Source organism: Eptatretus burgeri, chromosome 17 (genome assembly GCF_056783735.1).
Source record: "Eptatretus burgeri isolate ZD-2024b chromosome 17, Ebu_testis_v1, whole genome shotgun sequence".
Lineage (NCBI taxonomy): Eukaryota > Metazoa > Chordata > Myxini > Myxiniformes > Myxinidae > Eptatretus > Eptatretus burgeri.
This window is the reverse complement of record NC_140977.1, coordinates 23117590-23138218: the sequence shown is the minus strand read 5'-3', so window position 1 is coordinate 23138218 and position 20629 is coordinate 23117590. Positions and strand designations below refer to the sequence as shown.

At 43.0% G+C, this 20629-nt stretch overlaps 1 protein-coding gene across 4 annotated transcripts in view; it reads right to left on the bottom strand.

Annotated features, from left to right (window-relative positions):
* Positions 1–20629, bottom strand: part of COPS5 (COP9 signalosome subunit 5) — a 72143-nt gene that overhangs the window by 42449 nt on the left and 9065 nt on the right. For all 4 annotated transcript variants that reach the window (XM_085861293.1, XM_085861291.1, XM_085861292.1 and 1 more), the window contains exons 4-6: positions 16891–17019; positions 14946–15011; positions 10330–10415 (exon numbers count right to left, since the gene is read on the bottom strand). In XM_085861293.1, the coding sequence (XP_085717419.1) occupies positions 10330–10415; positions 14946–15011; positions 16891–17019 (281 nt within the window). The remainder of the gene's footprint in view (positions 1–10329; positions 10416–14945; positions 15012–16890; positions 17020–20629) is intronic.

Genomic DNA, 20629 nt, shown 5'->3' with positions numbered 1-20629 from the left:
GGGGGATGAAGATGATGATAGCGGTGAGGGTGGGGGGATGAAGACGATGATAGCGGTGAGGGTGGGGGATGAAGATGATGATGATAGCGGTGAGGGTGAGGGGATGAAGATGCTGATAGCTTTGAGGGTGGGGGATGAAGACGATGATAGCGGTGAGGGTGGGGGATGAAGACGATGATAGCGGTGAGGGTGGGGGGATGAAGACGATGATAGCGGTGAGGGTGAGGGGATGAAGATGATGATAGCTTTGAGGGTGGGGGGATGAAGATGATGACAGCGGTGAGTGGGGGATGAAGATGATGAAAGCGGTGAAGGTAGGGGATGAAGATGATGATAGCGGTGAGGGTAGGGGGATGAAGATGATGAAAGCGGTGAGGGTAGGGGATGAAGATGATGATAGCGGTGAGGGTAGGGGGATGAAGATGATGATAGCGCTGAGGGTGGGGGGATGAAGACGATGATAGCGGTGAGGGTGGGGGATGAAGATGATGATAGCGGTGAGGGTGGGGGGATGAAGACGATGATAGCGGTGAGGGTGGGGGGATGAAGACGATGATAGCGGTGAGGGTGAGGGGATGAAGATGATGATAGCGGTGAGGGTGGGGGGATGAAGACGATGATAGCGGTGAGGGTGAGGGGATGAAGATGATGATAGCGGTGAGGGTGAGGGGATGAAGATGATGATAGCGGTGAGGGTGGGGGTATGAAGACGATGATAGCGGTGAGGGTGAGGGGATGAAGACGATGATAGCGGTGAGGGTAGGGGATGAAGATGATGATAGCGGTGAGGGTAGGGGGATGAAGATGATGATAGCGGTGAGGGTGGGGGATGAAGACGATGATAGCGGTGAGGGTGGGGGATGAAGACGATGATAGCGGTGAGGGTGGGGGGATGAAGACGATGATAGCGGTGAGGGTGAGGGGATGAAGATGATGATAGCTTTGAGGGTGGGGGGATGAAGATGATGAAAGCGGTGAGGGTAGGGGATGAAGATGATGATAGCGGTGAGGGTAGGGGGATGAAGATGATGATAGCGGTGAGGGTGGGGGGATGAAGAACATGATAGCAGCGAGGATGAGGAGTGAAGATGATAGCGGTGATGATGGGGTATAAACAAAATTTTAGCTGTGAGGATGGGAGATGAAGATGAAAGTTGTGAGGGTTATCTTTCTACATGATAAACCACACAGCTATGGTTCAAGAAAAAGAAAGTGAATACCAAGAAGACGAGAGAGCATAAAGGATGAACAAGGACATAAAGTTAGTAATAATGCATGAAAAGAAAAAGGCAACTCATAATGAACAAGAAGCGCACTCGGTAGAGCGCATACCTCCGCCCCGTAATGCCTGATCCACGAGAACATATCGGGCCCAATACATTTTTGAGATATCGTGCTATGTATCGTTTTTTGAGCCCAATCTCTCAATGGTGAAGATTCACTTAAAAAATTCTAGTTTTTGGATCCGGATCCGGATCTTCACCAAAATCAAATCAGTACGTCCTTGTCACACACCCAACCTGTCCCCAAAATTTCGTCCGAATCCGTTCACAACTTTTTGAGATATCCTTCACACAGTCAGACAAACAAACAAGAAAAAAGACGTCATGCAGAGCACGACACTTGCAAAATCCACCCCCCTCTCCAAAGGTTACTATGGACACATTAAATTGTACATTTCATCAAGATGAAATCTTTTTTAAAATTGACAATCTTGATCAAAGCTCAGGTCAATCGGATGAAAATTGATTCTTTTTCAGATTGAAATTGAAGATTTTAGAAGTTTGACCTTGAGTTGATCTTTGACCTCAAAATACAGCAGTTGGTTTCCAAGTTCAGTGATGCACGATGCAATTGCTGCTTCATTTTCAGGTTAATCAGATGAAAATTGAAGATTTTTCGGAGGAAATTTGAATGATTTTCGAAGTTTGACCTTGAGTTGACCTTTGACCATTTGATCTCAAAAACAGTCGGTTTCCCAATTCAGTGATGCACAATGAAATTGCTGTTTAATTTTCAAGTCAATCGGATGAAAAAGGACGATTGAAGAAATTTGACCTCAAGATGACCTTTGACCTCAAAATCAATAGGCTTCTCAGTTGAGGCTACCTCTACAGCTTGGTAAAGTTTCGTGATGATCGGTTTGGAATTTGTGACCTGTCGGCGATAAACAGACAGACAGAGACAGACACAATAACAAAATCATCGACTGACCAATATACTTGAAAAACCTTTGATTTTACAAGTAACAAACAAATGGACAGAGAGGGGTGAAAACATAACCTCCTTCACCCTCGGTGGCGGAGGTAATAATGTTGTTGGTCATCTTTGTGTAATTGTAATTCACCTGTCCAAACCACCATTCAGTATAACACAAGGATTATTCACCCTGGTTAGCGATGCAAACAATTAAATGAGGGCCGGTGGTGAGAGAGCTTGCCAAACACAGACATAAATACAAGTAAGTGGTCGTAGAGGTATAAAGCAGATGGAGCATGAAGCAGAGAAGGGTAAACCCACGAAGAAACCCTCCCGATGGCACAGTCGACCACAACTTAGATCTTCATTTATTCCAAGAGGAAGAAGAAATGGGGAAAGGATGGAGAGGAACTGGCTCAGGCAGTGAGTAGGAATCCCATGAGACAGAGCCAGGACGGTGGTTTGACAGGCAGCACACAAGCAAGAAGGCTTGGGTTACGGGCGTACTGCGATTGTGATTAATTGGGCCGCGGCCGGCAGCCGGCGCCGGGCTCGATGATCCCACGGAACGGTGCTGCCGTCGCTTCCAATCTCAACGGCCGAGTATCGAGAACACCCCGTCACCCGAGCCTGATGGATCTGCGGCCCAGCGGCCTGGCAGCGGCCAAATCAAACGGGATGCCGGACGCTGGCGCCGACTGACCGCCCACTGGGAACGACTGTAACCTGGGTCATGGCTGGGACTGAAACGCGGGGCCTTTCCGTTTCAGCATTCGACTGACACGTAGCTCTGCTAATTTGGCCCATCCATTATTAGATGACAACGTGCTTAATTAGCTGTCAACTACAGATTGCGCATTCGACAGCAATGAGTTGTTTTGAACTTCGATATTTTTGATATGGTCGGCGCAAAAGATCGAATCTTCAGTAAAGCAGCTCCTTGGAGACGCACAGTCATGGTTCAAATTCAGAACATGCACAAAGCCAGAACACATGACTGCACAGCCATGCACCCGAAAGGTAATATGACATGTTATTCCACCATGCCGGTTTCGACTGGAGACCCAGCGAACTGGCAATTCCAGAGATGGAATCTTATTATAACCATGACATCTCATCCAGCATTCTCCGTAAAAGTGGTCAGTGGTTGACAGTATATGCATGCATGCTGAACAGCGCACCCACCGAGGGGTGTTGTTTTGGGGAATTAAATTTAAAAACAAACAGTCAGCATTTCATTAGTTTCCATCAAAACTGTTATCTCCATTCACACTGATCATTGGAATTCAGTTGATTAGAAAAATGGGATTTTCTGCTCCGCATTGAATCACAAGTCGCTCGCGCATGCCTGCACATGAAGTGCCCGTCGATTGGACAAAGTAGCCAATCAGACTGTAGCACAACTGGTTCTGCACTTAACTTCTTAAAAAACACGTGCTTTGGTGGGGTTATAAAATGGAGAGAGCCAGTTGTGTTCAGCAGACGCTTTATTTCTGAAAAATTAAAAAAATAAATAAATAACCAACTAAATCTCACCTCAACTCCACTCCACTCCACTCATTTATTCCCACTAAAGGCCCGGTCACACCTTGACGTTTTAGCCAACGTATGCCGATTTTTGAATTTTTTTTCTAAAACGCTGGCACACGTTGAATACGTTACGGGTAAGTTTTGATAACATTGAGAGCACGCTGGCATATGTCGTAGTACGTTGCCATACGTCGTTGTACGTTGGCTTTAAACGTTGTACTTTTCGGTTGTCCTCAAATTTTTTCATGCTTGAAATTTCACGACGTATGCCGGCGTATGACTCACACGTTCCGCTACGCTGGCCACAACTTGTATGCACGGTCTGCGATCGTTGACAGACGTCAACACAAGCTACTTGTAAGTTAATCATAAGTTGAGACACGCCGAGGTAGTGTTTAGAGTACCCGAAACTTATTTCCTACCTATGATTAACGTGTTGCTGGCACGTTACACGATCGTTGCCACACGTCGACAGACGTTACTTTTAAGTTACTCATAGGCTGAAAGACGTCGGTATAATGGATCGTCCTTGCGTCAGCGTCCACGGCCACGGCCAGGACACTTATTTGCAGCATTCTTCAAACTTTTCTTCGGCATGAAGAGGATGTTCACACTTCGATGTCTAGCTTGGCTATGATTCCAATTGTCCATCGGCAGCGTCTATTTAAAATAGTCGAGTTTGAGCGTTTTAACACGTTCAGAAGAAACGCTTCAAATTTCCAAACCCCAGCGTCAAAAAAAAAACAAAAAACAAAAAAAACAAAGGCGAGTGACAGCAATTTAAATCGTTCATTGTAAACAATGAAAATAGCTGAGTGGTACCGTTTAAAAGTCGTTGAGTTTTAAAAAATCCAATTGTTGAGCGCAAGCGTCTACTTTCAATAGTGGAGATGCAGCCATTTAAATAGTTGGGTGGCAGCCTATGAACCTAGCCGTGGACACGTGGACGCAAGGACGATCCATCATAACCCACACCCTCCCCCTCACACCCACCTACTACTGCCAACATGAACAAACTACTACTAATACTAATACTAATAGTAATACTGATACTGATACTGTTACTGCTGACATGGACATCGACTCAAAAAGGACTCGAAAACACTGTTGGGTTCCCCTTTTATGAGCAGCATTTTTATATACCAATTCCCAAAACCGCTGGGAACACGTCTTTATATGGCAGTTGTAAGCTAGAAACACGTTCATTTATTTTTTTTGTCGACCGGAAGACGTCATTGGAATACGTCTACATACGTCGATGTGTGTTGGGACTACGTAAAGAATTGGTTCAAAGCACGTCAAACATAAGTTAGAAATAAGTTTCGCGTAAAAAAGACATTACCGCGACGTGTTTAGACTTATGAGTAGCTTATAAGTAGCCTTTGTGGACGTGTGTAAGCGTCCGCATATCGTGTGTAAAACTTATCCCCATCGCATGCGGAACGTGTGTCATACGCCGAGTACGTCGTAAAATTTTGAACATGTTCAAAATTTCTTGACGTACTCTACTTACTACGACTTATGATAGCGTATTTAGCGTTCTACTCGCGCATACCAAACTTACCCATACCGTATTCGACGTGCCCCAACGTTTTAGACACACTTTTTGTTACGTCGACATACGCTGGCAAGATCGCCAAGGTGTGACCGCGATTTTGACCCTTCCATTTCTACGGCAGTTATGATTTGAATCGTTGTGCGTCAGCCTTTTAATAGGCTACGTCACGACATCGTCGGCGATGCGTGCAACGCGCTATGCCTGAGTTAGACTATCGTTGGGCATCGGTTGTGTAGGCCGACAACAGGTTCAGCATTCGTTGGTATAAGTTATCTATAACACAACGAAACGTTCTGTGTAGTTACCAATGCGTTATACATAAGACCAAGTCGCTATGAATACGTCCGAATCTTTAAAAAAAAACATCAAAAGTTCAATGTAAGCCAGCGTTTTACATACATTTTAACACGTTGCCATCGCTGGCTAAAACGTCAAGGTGTGACCGGGCCTTAAATCTCAACAATTTTTAATGGGTTATCTGGAATATCTCTTGAAAATCCTCTTTATCCCGATGCCGATGACTCCACCCACTGTCATGACAACCCTCATCCTTCAGATAGGGAGCCAGCAGCCTCTTCCCTCTCTTCAGACCTTGATAAAATCATGAACTGGTCAAACACTTGGAATATATCTTTCAATCCAGACAAGTCTCACACACCCACTGTCTTTCGCTTAAAGAACTGTTTTGTAAACACTCCAATCGATTTCTTTAAACTTCTTGAAGAGGTTCACACCCTCAAGCATTTGAGCCTCACAACAAGCCATGATTTCCCTTGAGTAAAAAAAAAACATACGTCCAAAGTTTGGCTCGTGAAGGAAGCCGTCGACTGGCCATATTCCGTTGTGCCAAGTCCTTCCTGGGCAAATCGATAATTCAAACAACTTACGAGGCCTTCATCCACATTTCAATGGGTACAGCTCATCCCTTTGGGCTGGCACCACTTTCTCACAGCTTGCATTTCTTGATGCTGTGGAGACCAAAGGATTCAAAATCAATGGAATCTCCCATGAAGAAGCCGAGCCTCTGAGTCAGTTACTCCAGCATTGCAGACAGCTTGGTGGCCGTCGCCATCTTCCACCACCTCAGTTTTGGTCTTGCATCCTCTTCCCTTTATATGTACTGCCTGCTAGAGTACCTATATATAGAGAGTAGCGACATAGGGGGACCAGAATTTGATGGTCACGTGACACATGGGCGCCATTTTGTTTCACACTCTAGCGCCAAGCTCTGCATCGAATCCAGATCTTCACCGAGTGAGCTCGGAGAGACTGAGTTTGAAACTGAGTGAAACTTTATTAGTCAAAATGACGGGTTGTTGCGCCTTTGGGTGCAGCAACAAATCTGAGAAGGGGTACAGGATGTATAGGTTTCCAACAGATGCAAAAAGACGGAAGATATGGGAGCAAAAAGTGAGCAGAGTGGGATGGAAGCCTACTTCTTCATCATGTTTGTGCGACGTAAGAGAAGGGCTGTATCAGTCCCATGTATTAATATCAGCGTATGTATGAAGGAAGTGACTGTGTCTGCGCACCTTATTCATTGGAATGCCATTATTATTAATCATTATGACATTGTTATGAAAATCCAATTCTTTGTAATACATAAAAATAATTCAAAAAACATTCCTTCATATGTTGTGAAATTGTGTTTGAAGGTCATTCATCAATGTTGGCCATGGGTCTCAAAAACTAATAGAGTCTAGATCTACTAGTAGTAGATCTAGAACTTTTGCAGCATTTTTATTTTTGGTTCAAACTAAAAGTTGGTCCAAAATGTCAAATTTGGCTTCAAATTTCCACTCATACATTTCCACTAACAATTTGTAATGAATTGTCTGTTTATTTGGTTACCATGGCAACACATTAGATGGGGTTTCATAAAAAAAAAAATCTAGCCTACAATCTCTGACCTTCATACTTTCATTTGGTGTATTTCCATTTTTGTTCAGAATCATCAATCATGTAGTATTGTCTTGAAAACTTGCTGTCAAGTTGTTAATATTTCACCAAAATTAATTTTGCTGTAAACACTAATATATAACTAATCATGATATTACGTATTTATACACTTGAATTTGAAAATGCCTGCAGTGTATGAACAATACAGGTAACTCTGCATGCATGTAAGTCAGCCTTATTAAGTCGAATAATCGCACAAGTTTAAACAAATTTTGAAACCGTATTATGCAAGACGTGTTATTTACCTTCTGTGAGGCAGATTTGTTCTACGTCGAACAGATTTCTGTGGTCCCAAGAGATTCAAGTTAAGCAGAGTTACCTGTACTTATAATTTGTAGCATTTCTTTATCGTTCATCATCTTGCAAATTGATGGAACACTGTTGACAGAAATAAAATAGCAAGTCAAACCTACTGCGATTTTTCATGGACTGTTTCTTCACAAGATTGTACCAGTTGAATACTTAACATAAGCATTTTGACATGAACGTGCTTCATAGATTCATCCAATAATTGCATAGCAGGCCTGTGCAATTAACTATTCTTTGCCCATAAAAAGGGTCATTTCAATTGTTAAGATATTTTTGAAATCTGATACAATCATTTTGGCATAGTCACTTTTTGGTGTGTTTGAGAGCGTGTTGGGTGGTAACTATGATGATAAATTACATGTAGGTATCGGTGTTTGTTGTTTTTGTTTGTTATGGGTGAGATGATAATGTGGTGAGATGAAAAAAGTAAAGATGGGTGAGGTGGGGAGGGATGGGTAGGGGCAGGTATGGATCAAATTGAGGCCCCAACGTAGGCCTATGGACTCGAGATTTTTATTTGGCTCGACTTCATGTCATAAGCCTACACAGGCCGAGTTTCTCCCAAATGTCTCGTTCTCTGGCAAACTTACTCTGAGTTTCCCGTGTAATGAGTACATGCATTTTAACATTTTATCACTTTCAACCCCATTGATTCAATAATCAAGATCTTTGGCCGAGTAAAACATGAGAATAAATATATATGTCCAGTGATGTATCCCACCCTCCTGATGTATTCCTTCATTCATGCATGCTGCTCCGGCGGTAGCGCACGCATCGCGCGTTATCCAGAGTGAAACAAAATGGCGCCTATAGCCGAGTTGTCTCTACTCTCTATATATAGGTACTCTACTGCCTGCCACCCTCCCCTCTCCCCCACAGTTCTGCAAGGTGCATGCGGTCTGCCAGTACCCCACATCTTGTGAACTTCCCAAAATCCAGGCTCACTACTCACCTCCACTCATTACATCCACCACCAAAGGTGATGGAGGTTATGTGTTTACCCCTGATTGTTTGTCTGTCTGTCTGTCTGTCTGGCTATCTGCGAGCAGGATATCTCAAAAGGTTATGGACAGATTCGGATAAAAAAAAAAACTTTATGTACAGGTTAGGTGTGTCACAAGGACGAACTCATTAGATTTTGGTGAAGATCCAGATGCTATAATTTAAGTGATTCTTCACCATTGAGAGATGGGGCCAAAAATTATGTATAGCACGATATCTCAAAACGTTGTTGACGGAATGGGACGAAACTTGATAGGCAGGTTGAGTGTGTGACAAGGAAAAGTTTATTCTATTGTGGTGAAGATCTGAGAACTTTTAAAGTGATTCTTCACCACTGACTGATAGGGCTGAAAACTACAATATATAACACGATATCTCAAAATGCTACGGTCGGATTCAAACGAACCTTTGTGGACAGGTTGGGTGTGTGACAAGGAAGAAATGATTCGACTTTGGTGAAGATCCAGATCCGGACACTTGGAAATTTTAATTCATTCTTCACCATTGAGAGATGGGGCCAAAAACGACACGTAGCACGATATCAAAAAATTATCGACATATTCGGACAAAACTTGGTCCGGTCCACTCCACTCCACTCCACTCATTTATTCGTGATAAGCTGGTTCGGTGACAAGAACAAGCCAATTCCATTTTGGTTCAGGTCTGGAGCCAGATCTGGGCTATTGGTGGGACACAACATATGTGCCTCTGCATACCAAGGGTCAGGTCAGAGGCACAAATAATCCATAACTCCCTCCCCTCCTGCCCCCTGCAAGAAAGGGAAGACGACTTGCGATTTTCACCTGGGCACGGGGAATAATGCAAATGGTATAACTACTTACTCTGGCCGGAGGGAACGGGTGTTACAATCACTAAAAGGAGACGCATCTGTCTATCCGTCACACAAAGAAGCAGGACTTCGAGCAGGAAAAGTGGGGGTGGGGGTATTGACACCATATTACACTGTCGGTGGGAGCGAGTATTACTCGTTATAAAAGCACGTTAATTTTACATTCCAACAAACACATGAACCGAGATGTTATGGAGAACACATTTGCAATGATGCTGTCCTTATTATTACATTCCGAATGCCAAACACATCATGCTATGACAATTAAATGGCAGAAATGTATGTCAAAGTCGTTGATCGACATCATTCAAAAACAAAATGAGGAAACCGGATCATGAACACGTATGCAGACATCTTTACAGACACACAGGTCATTTTCAAAGCACGAGAGCCTGATCATCGTTATATTCCAATTGGCTCAACCCACTATCACAACGACCTCTGATGGCCCCCAATGAACCCCATCTTATGAGGTTGGCTGAGGGGACGTTTGGCCTCAAGTATTTCACGAACTGGTTGGCCAGGCCTGACATAAGACTCGAGCCGATTTGGGCAGGTAATTGAAATTTGATCATGGTGCTGTCGATGAGAATTTGCCAACTCTTCGTGAAAGACAATGTGGCATCTGTAATGTCAACCAGTGAATGCCCGCAGATGGGTCCCCAGCTCCATCAGAGGTACTTCGACATGCAAGGGCCTGCTAGTGAAGTACCAATCCAACAGTTTATAGTCAGGTCAAAATCTAACCCAGACTACACGGCTTCAATGCAAGTGTGATAGCTTTTCACCGTCATGTTGGACAGGACATAAGCTCAATGCATGGATGACAATCAGACCTGTGTAATTGCAGGCCAATGTTTTCATCTGGCCAAACAAAAACTCAAACAACAAGAGATGGCTGAGATTCTACCTCTTGACTCACTGTTTGCAATGTACTCCAAAGTCCTCAATCTTGTTCAAGGGAATTGTTTGGTACTCCGACGGTCCATCTTCTGGAGGCTTGTAGCCCTGAACAGATGGTGTGGGAGAAAGGTATGAAGTGAGGTGTGCAGAACAAGAGTGCAAGAGTGCAATGTGCTGGTATGACAAAATCATTATCTCATAAATACTTTCAAGTGTTTGTTTGTGCATTTGCATGTTAATCTTTCACAGCCGAACCGTAGCATCTCGAGGCCCAAGATTGTGTGTGTGCATACTTCTGAATCTGGGCAAGGCTTGAAGCTACCACATGTTGGCCATGACATCCATTTTGAGGCCACCAGAGGACACTATAAAGTGTAAATTGGGATGTGGGGTCAGGTAGTGCCGCTGTCGGCCCACACACAAAAAAGGTAACCACCATGAGACCAATAACTCTATAGATTTTCAACGTCCAATATGTCCTGAAACCACTGCCAGTAAAAGCTAACCCAACCAGGCAGCACCGGGTAGCACCACCTCCCCCTTGGTCGGGTCGCCCAAAGGCCTCAGCCCCACTTTTTGTTGCATTGTTTTGTCGCTCAAATATTATTCTTTTGAAATCCTTGGAATGGGGAAACAGTCAACAATTTCATTGATACACCACTATTTTGGTCATGGAAACATGGCCGCTGCTCCGACGCGCTGCTCCTGCGCATGCTCCTATTCCTGACCTGACCTGAAACATGGCCACCACCAAAACATTTGTCACTCAAAAAACACATTTTGCTGAACAATTGTTTACATTTGTGAAATGTTATTGGAATGCTAAATCGGTATGTTTGAAATATTGTTTTTAAGTGTGACAGCTGTACAGGCATGGTCATTCAGGTGCAGTGCAAATAAAAAATAAAAAAACAACAAAGTCCCTAAAAAAAACTTTATTTATTTTTTAAGGTTATAGTAAGTTCGGCTGCATTGAGCCAGGAGCCAATCACATGCAACTAGCCTCGCACATTCAATTAGCAGTGTCCCACGACTTGCCGCCAAGCCAAGCAAAGCATAGTTCATGCTTACTTTGTCTGGACATTTATGACATGAATAATGAAAAATGTTTTTGTCCAAATAATTTTTTCTTGACTCTGCACTGCCTGTATCCACGGCTATTAATATGATACCACTTTCAACTTTGCGCAGCCATTGGTTTGAGAGACGTAAAAATGACACCGACACTGGATCTTATGATACCCTGTATACAGTGGTGAGAAAAAGTTTGTGAGCCCTTTTGAATTCTCTGTATTTCTGCGTAAATTTGACCAAAAATGGGATCAGATCTTCATCTAAGTCCGAATAATGAAGAACGAGAACCTGATTAAACAAACAGCACACACACACAAAAAAAAATCCACCTTTTCATTTATTTATTGACCAAAATGATCCAACATTTAATTTCTTTGTCAGTAAAAGTATGTAAACCTTTACATTCAGTCACTGGTGACACCCCCTTGAACAGCAACAACTTCAACCCAAACGTTTCCTGTAACTCTTGATCAGTCCTGCACATCGGCTTGGAGAAATTTTGGCTTATTCCTCCTTACAGAACTGCTTCAACTCAGAGATATGTGTGGGCTTTCTTACATCAACTGCACGCTTCAGGTTCTGCAAGGACATTTCAATTGGGTCAAGGTCTGGACTTTGACTTGGTCATTCCAACATGAAAAGTCTCTTCTGCTCTTGCCATTCTGTTGTAGATTTACTTGTGCGTTTAGGATCGTTGTGTTGCCGCATGACCCACTTTCTGTAAGCTACAGCTCACAAATAGATGCCCTGACATTCTCCTGCAGATTTTGCTGGTACAATCTAGAGTTCATGGTTCAGTCAATGATGGCAAGCCATCTGGATCATCCAGGTGATCTTTGGCAAACTTGAGACGGGCAGCAATGTTATTCTTGGAGAGCAGTGGTTTCCTCCTTGCTATCCTACCATGCACACCATTCTTGTTCAGTGTTTTCCTGAAGGTGGACTCATGAACACTGACAGCCAATGCAAGAGAGACCTGCAGATCCTTAGATGTTACCCTGGGGTTCTTTGTGACCTCCTGGATTATTGTATGCCTTGCTCTTGGAGTGATTTTCGTTGGACGACTGCTCCTGGAAAGAGTAACAATGGTGTTGAATTTTCTCCATTTGTGCACTATCTGCCTGACAGTGGATTGGTGGAGCCCAACTTGTTAAGAAATTGTTTTGTTACCCTTCCCAGACCGATGAGCATTGATGACTTTTCCTGAGGTCCTCAGAAATCTCTTGATCGGGGTATGTCAAGCTTCCACAAACATGCGTGGTGAAGACCAGACTCTGATGGTGATGAACAAAGTTTGTTTTTCATACAGGGCAGGACCACCCAAACTTACTCCTGGTTGTCATCCCATTGGTTGAAACACCTGACTGTAATTACCCCTTAATTGAGCTGATTAACCTCGAGGTTCACATACTTTTTCAGACAAAAATTGAATGTTGTATCATTTTGCTCAACAAATAAACAAAAGAGTCGATTTTTTTGTGCCATTTGTTTTATAAAGTTCTCTTTGTCTATTATTAGGACTTAAATGAAGATCTGATCACATTTTCAGTCAAATTTATGCAGAAATACAGAACATTCCAAAGGGTTCACAAACTTTTTTCTCGCTGCTGTAGATTACACTATCAGTATGTAATAACAAATAGCAGTGGTGGTGAAAAATAAAATGTCAGAGGGTACAGCGACACAATCAGCAATGGCAAGGCATCGCGAACAGTCTGGCCACAAAATGGATCCCACTCGGATTCTCCACATGGATACTATGCCCAATGAAGATCAGAGATTGGTTCTCAAGGTGTAACATGCTAAAGGCCAGGAAAGTGGTCTAACTCGTGAAACAACTTTCTTGAATGACTTTACTGCACAATATCACTCACCCTCAAATGGCAAAGGTGACCACTACAATTCAAGCGTAGATGGATTGCCAAGTTATAAATCATCCCAAATCGCAAAATGGTCCAGATACTGTATGTGACCTTGTGGTTTATCACATCTTTGGATGATTGCAGGAACATTGTGTAGCATTCCATTTGCACAGGATGATGTGAAAGTATGCATCCTGAAATGCCTGCACACCTTCCCAAAATTTCATGCACATGGAATGAAGGTATGTTAAAATTAATGGAACAAGGTATACTTGTAAGCAGGAGAATGCCTTCAGAAAAAGGTGAAATTTCATTAAGACCCCTGATAATTGAGAATAAAAAGTTCACATCAACCTGAAACTACCCCCCGTAGTTGATCAAGTGACAATTACGACCAACCCTCATACTTTATTATGTGACAATGACTACCAAATGCAGGGATGGTCTTTGCCAGTGGCAATCAGCCACCGCATTAAGTGCGACAAATTTTTCGAACATCCCAATGATTTGTGGTCAAATGTCCAAATCGTATAGCGTTTCACAAGTACAGAGATGTATCAATGTGTGTGCTGTGCCTCGGACAGACGTTAAGCTGTGTGTCCCATCTGCCAGTATCATTAATGGAAAGTACAGATACCACAGTGTCCTTTGTGAAGAGTAGGTGAGTTTTTTTTTCACCAGCTGGCCAAATTCCAAATTCCTGTCAACTTTGGTTGAACGTTAAGACTGAACAGCTGGATCGTGAAAGACTTGGGCCAAAATGTTCTCCGGCCAAATCCACAAGAAGGTGCTAATAATTGGGATCGTTATAGGAGCAGTGGTGGTGGTGGTGGTGAGCAGTAGTAAAAATCGTATTTTGCTCTCAGACAGGACAAACCTGCAAGTGTTTTTTATGGTTTTCATTATATGATTATACAAAAAAATGAAGAATTCTATTGCAATTTTAAAAGTTCTTCATTCTAAAGGTAAATTCTTCCATTCCTTTCTAATTTTTATTCATCCAGAATAAATTGGAACACATTTTCACACGTCTTGTCACTGCCTTTGTCACTGTTCAGTAATTGTGATGTGGTCTGTGTATTATATTTAAATGGGATCGTACTCCTCAGTGTCAGATGACCTTGAACGAAGTTGGTACTTGTAGTACTCAAGATGGATCCTAGGCCGTGGAGTGACGCAAATATCAAAATCTATAATAAATTCCCCCCAATCCATCCATTGGGACCATACTCTGTGCAGAGCATTGGTGTTGCCTCAGCAGTCTCCTTGGCTACTGGGCACAATCCTGGATGGGTCGCCATTCTGACACAGGATACCAGCAAGCTGGTACTCATTTTGCCGACCTCGGAAGGATGACAGGCAGAGTCAACCCCACCTGGTATTAATTCAACAGCAAAGGGGGATTTGAACTCAAGATCCGAAGATCCCAAGCCCACCACCTTAACCATTAAGCCAACACCAGGCATTCCCCCCAATGTGAATGCAAAAAAAAGCAAACTCAACGGAAGTGTTGCGGTACTTGAAGTGGTACTTGCTGTAAAATGGGTCCAGATCTGAACTCAAGGCACATAATTACTTGGCAAAAAATAAATAAATCACAAACCAAAGTGCTTTGTAGTGCAACTCGGGTAAAAGTGAAATTGAAAACACAGAAAGCACTTTATAACAAAATCAGAAAGTTGGTAGAATAACGCCGTACCTTAGGATATGTTCTGAAGGCTCCCAGGTTCACCTTTCCTGCTGATATCGTTCTCGTGGGATCGATCTGTGGCATGGGTTCAGTTTTTAGTAATAGTCTCAGATACATTTGCAGGTGCTGGATTTAAAGAAAACAGTCAGTGGCAAACCAGGTGAGCGAGTCGTACACAAGCACCGATGAAAGGGAAGACCAGGTGAGTGGGAAAGCAAGTGAACAAGTGGAAATAAAAAGGTCACAGAGATGCGTACAGAACTGCCGATCCCAAAATATATTATTTGTGCATCCTATATTGTTCATTTTGGGAAAGACTGAATATATTTGCACAAGAATACAGAAAACTAGAAAGTAAAATTTGTTGCAAATAAGTCAATGGATACGCCTCCACCCACATTAGATGTGAACCCACGAACATTTGATTTCAATTAAAGATCCCAAGAGGGAAAGAGAGACGGGGGGGGAGGAGGGGAATATGGTTGGGAGAGAGAGTGGTGGATAAGGGAGAGGGAGGTAAAGAGAGAGACAGACAGACAGACAGACAGATACGTAGAAGAGACACAACATCAGATGATTCTAACTGGAGTTATGGTCTGCAAATTCGTTTTCAAGGGGCACATGACCTTTGACCCCAAAATATTATCAGTTCATCTTTGCATCATAGTACAAACCTGAACCAAGTTCGGTCAAAATCCCTTCAGTGATTCACAAGTTTTCATGGTAACTAAAATCTGCTACATTTTGATAAAGGTCATGTGACCTTTGACCCTTTGAACCAACAATCGAATCAGTTAATCTTTGCATCATAATACACCTTTGAAACAAGTTTAGTAAAAGTCCCTTCAGCGGTTAATAAGTTATCACGGCAACAAAAATTGATCACGGCCAGACAGACAGACAGACAGACAGACAGACAGACAGAGAGCCGGACGGACAACCTAAAAACATCATGTCTCCGGTGACGGAAACAAAAACAGTTTTAAATATCAGTCGTAAATATGTACACACACAGTTATAGCAGAGCTGTATGCTACTCGCCTCTGAGCTGTCTAGCCTCGGTTCAAATTCCGGCCCAGCTATAAGTTGTTATCCTGGTGTTTCACAGGCAGGTGATTCAATGTGTGTGCCATCCCTTGGATAGACATTAAATGGGTGTCCCATCTTCCAGCATTAGTTGGTGAACATTAAAGATCCCACGGTGTCCTTCACGAAGAGTAGGCGAGTGATCGCGGACATCCTGAACAAATTACAAATTCCTGCTCTAACCTACAGGGGCACTGCATTGGCAGGACAGCTGCAGCCCCAGAAAAGCATGCTATCTGCAGCCATAGGCCACGTATGAAATAAGATGACAACATACATTATCAAACGTTGATAGCGACCTTTATCTGAGGTGGGAAGTCCACCAACTGCAATATTTTTGGTTATCGTACCAGAGAATGTCAAAAATTCCAAAATAAGCATTTTAATTTGAAAAGTTACTGCACCAACAACTTCAGTGCAGTATTTAGTGCCCAGAACTGTGACCTGTCTTATTCGAATAGGTGTATCGGTGTTCAAGAACTCTCAATGGTGTTGAGGACAGATTTACGACAGGTATGTGGCCATCACACAAGTAGTGTCAACATGTGTACAGTACAGGGTTAGTTAAATAAATAAACAAACAAATAAATAAATAAATAAATAAACAGTCATCTGCAGGTTCTGAGATTATTTTTTTTAGAATAGGTGCCAATAAATGGGCGAGATCTTGTTGAGCCTTGTTTACTTTCTGTGTGCCCATCCTCAGACCAAGGCCTAACTAAACAGATGCGAATGAGAATAAATGAAGAAGAAAGTTGGGTTAATGTCAAAGCTGGATACGGACACAAAAATAAATCAAAGAATTTCCTCAATTTGCTATAGAGGGAGGGAGGTCCATGCACGATGGAATGGTAAACGATGTTCTTACCACAACAGCAACGAAGGGCTCTTGGAACTGTTGGTTGAGCATCTGTGTGCTAACATCGATGCCTGACAACCAACAACCATAGCCAGGGTGACTGTGGTACCAGCCAATAGCATTCTCCAGACGTCCCACCTGGAAAAAAGAAAAATCAAGATGTGGGAGGTTGAGAGGGGATGGGTAGGGAGAAGCATGGCAGCAGAATTAAAACAGAGAATGAAGGTGAATGGTAAACTAAATTCGAAACAAATGGGGAAATACATCAGTCTTAGGATAAAGCCGAGTGATGGACTCCATTGACATGAGACGGGTGAGGCACTCTCTGAGCAAATTACAAATTCTGTCTCTAACTTTCAGGGAGGAACTGCATCAGTGGCACAGCTGTGTCCCCAGCCCTTGATGCTACCCACACAGCCATGTGCTGCTTATGAAAGTAAAAGAAGATAGTGTTCTTCATTTTTCCCAAGAAAGCAACAACTACCTGTCTTCAGGCATAAAAGTGTTTCAGCTTAAAGAAATACAAAATACGCTAGAACGGCACTCGGTAGAACACATACATCTGCCAGGCTGAACAGAGTTTACGTTTTGTATCCTACTGATATGCCGGATCTCGATCCGAACCTGAACCAAAATCATATTGGCTTGTTCTTGTCACCCACCCAACTCGTCCACCTTGTTTTGTCACAACTCGCCCACAGCTTTTTGAAACATCGTGCTATAGAGTACATATCGTTTTTGCCAGTCTCTCTTAATGGTGAAGAATCACTTGGTCTCTTTCAGTCTCTCTCTCTCGTTACGCGCTTCGGTGTGACTGAGCGATCGTCGACACAAGGGGTTTTTTTCCACGCAGTATTCAGACTTGAGCTCCATTCCTCTCTCTCGGCAAGCGAATATGCTTTTGTATGATATGTTTTTATAGGTATACACTTACAGTAATAAACTAGAGGGGGAGGAGCACTCGGTAGAGTGCAAAACTTCCGCTGCCAAGACTGCGAGGTCACTCAAGTGAACCTGATATCCTATTCATTCAATTTGACGTCAACAGTGCTCACAGAGTTATAGTTTGCAACTTTCCCTTTTTAGTGCAGCAGATTACTGAAATAATCTTTCACTTGGTGGTACAAGCACCAAATTTGGTATACATGTGCTCCAGGACCTATTCTCTCAGAAAAGTACGTTAAACATGTTGAAAAACAAAATGGCCGCCATTTTTCAAGATGGCCGCCATTTGAAGTGGTTTGAATCTGTGTTTGAGCTAAATTTTGATGGAATAATGCTATTTTAACGTTCTATGCATCGAAATATGTTTTTGAGTTAGAAAAATCCATTTCTGCACTTACAAAATCGTAATTATTTAAAACTAAGATGATATGGCCGGAATTAAATGACGACAGGCTCTTTTAGCGCTACATTTTGCAAAAAGAAAAAAATGAAGAATAATATAGCATATACAGCAGGAAACAAGAGGGGGAGCACTCGGGAGAGTGCAAAACCTCCGCTGCCAATACTGCTGGGTCACTCAAGTGAACCTTATATCTTATTCATTAAATATGATGTCAACAGTGCTGACAGTTATAGTTCTTTTCTCCAACATTTTTTTTTGGGGGGCGGGGGGTTGGAAATCACTTAAAACATGTAGAAAGGCAAAAAAAAGAAATCAAAATTGTTGAAAAAAAAAGTTGCAAAAAATTTTTCTTCTCGAACAATTTTTTTGGGGGGGTTGGAAATCACTTAAAACATGTAGAAATGCAAAAATAAAAAAAATTTTCTCTAACAATTTTTTTTGGGGGGGGTAACAATTTTTTGGGGGTAACAATTAACAAACTGAAACCTTTTGGAGCAAAATCTTGGGTGCTATAGGTGTCTGAACTTTGCTCCAGACTCAACGACATTGAAATTTACCCCGGTTTTACCCCAAGTGTTCACCATGTTGACAGTTACACAGCTCTTTTAAATTTTTGTCACTTAAAGACACATACATAGGCAAACTGTGGTAGAAAATTCAAGAGTTGTTCTCAATCTCTTCTATTTTTAAACGAAATTTTTTCAAAAATGCATCAATTTCTGATGATTCTGCAGTCCCAAAACTACTTTTTTAAAATAAACTTTTTACTAACAAACATATAGAAAAAATAAAGATATTGTAAGGAAGTACGACTTAAGTGGAATCTAACAATATATAAATCAGTTTAGTAAAGCTTAAAGAAGTGTACCAAAATCATTTCCAAAGTTAGGCATGAAGCACAACTCTATCTTATTTAGGCTTTAACCTAATACACAGCCCTGCAGTAACTGCCAATGCTCATTGTTGCATTTTATTATATCCTGGCAATTATAAAACTAATCACTGTTCACTTTGTACAATGGATCCAAGTACATTTGTCCAAACAATTTGATATGAAATTATGGAAAAAAAAGTTGAATCAGATATTGTACTGACATTTACAAATGGATGTAGACTTTTAGATTAAGGATTCGTCACTCCTTAGGTGTCATTTCCCTGGTCTCTGTTTATGCTCCGACTGAGGCGAGTGATCTCACCGTGAAGGATGCATTCTACGCCACACTCGAGTCTGTGGTTGATCAGTGCCCCAGACGAGATACACTTCTAGTCTTGGGGGATTTCAATGCATCGACTGGAACTGATAGGGATGGTTATGAGATGTGTGTTGGTCCCCATGGGTCAGGAACTATGAACCAGAATGGCACTAAGTTCCTTGACTTTGCAAGAAGTCATGGACTTAGGGTGGCTGGTTCATGGTTTCAGCGCCCACAAGCTCATCGCTGGACTTGGTATTCCAACGCTGGCGGTGTGGCAAAGGAGATTGACCATGTCCTCATTGACGGTCGTTGGAGGATGATCCAGAACTGCGGGTCTACCGGAGTGCTCAGTTCCTCAATACTGACCACAGGCTTGTTGTAGCAACTCTAAAGCTGCACCTTAAATCCTGGAGAAGGGTACCATCCCAGCCGAGGCTGGATGTTGCCAAGCTCAGGGATGAGAGAGTAGCTGAGGAGTTTGCGAACAGGCTGAGTGGACACTTGGGGGGTCTGGGTGCTTTGGGGGGTCCTGAAGAGTTGTGGAGCGCCTTCAAGACCACCGTCCTTGATGTTGCCGGTGGATGCCTTGGAGCTCACCGCAGGGCAAAGAAGAATTTTGTCTCTCAAGGGACACTGGATACCATTGACCAGAGTCGCAGGGCCAGGCTGAATGGCAGAGCTGAGCTGTTCAGGGAGCTGAGGCGTAAAACTGTACGTGCACTGAGGGTGGACAAGGAGGCCTATGTGCGAGGAATCTGTGAGGGGTAGAGCATCACCTGTGGACAGGTGATTCTCGTCCCGCTTACAGGGGAATTCGCGCATTACGTTCATCCAAGCCCATCCCTCGGAGCACTACAGTTCGAGCAGAGAGTGGTAGGCTCTTGACAGAGGAGTCTGAAGTGAAGGCCCGCTGGGCCGGTTACTTTGAGCGGTTGTACCAGGCTGATCCCCCAACTGTCGAGTTGGACGTCAAGGGTGTTACAATCCCTGTTGCTGACCCTCGAATCAACTGTGGTCCACCTACGCTTGTGGAAACACGGGCTGCGGTGAACCAGTTGAAACGGGGCAAAGCTCCAGGGATCTGTGGCATCCATGCCGAACTTCTCAAGGCTGGTGGAAATGCTGCACTCGTGTCGTTGCATGCAGTTTTGTGCTCTGCCTGGAACACAGGCATCATCCCAACTGACTGGAAGAGGGGCCTTGT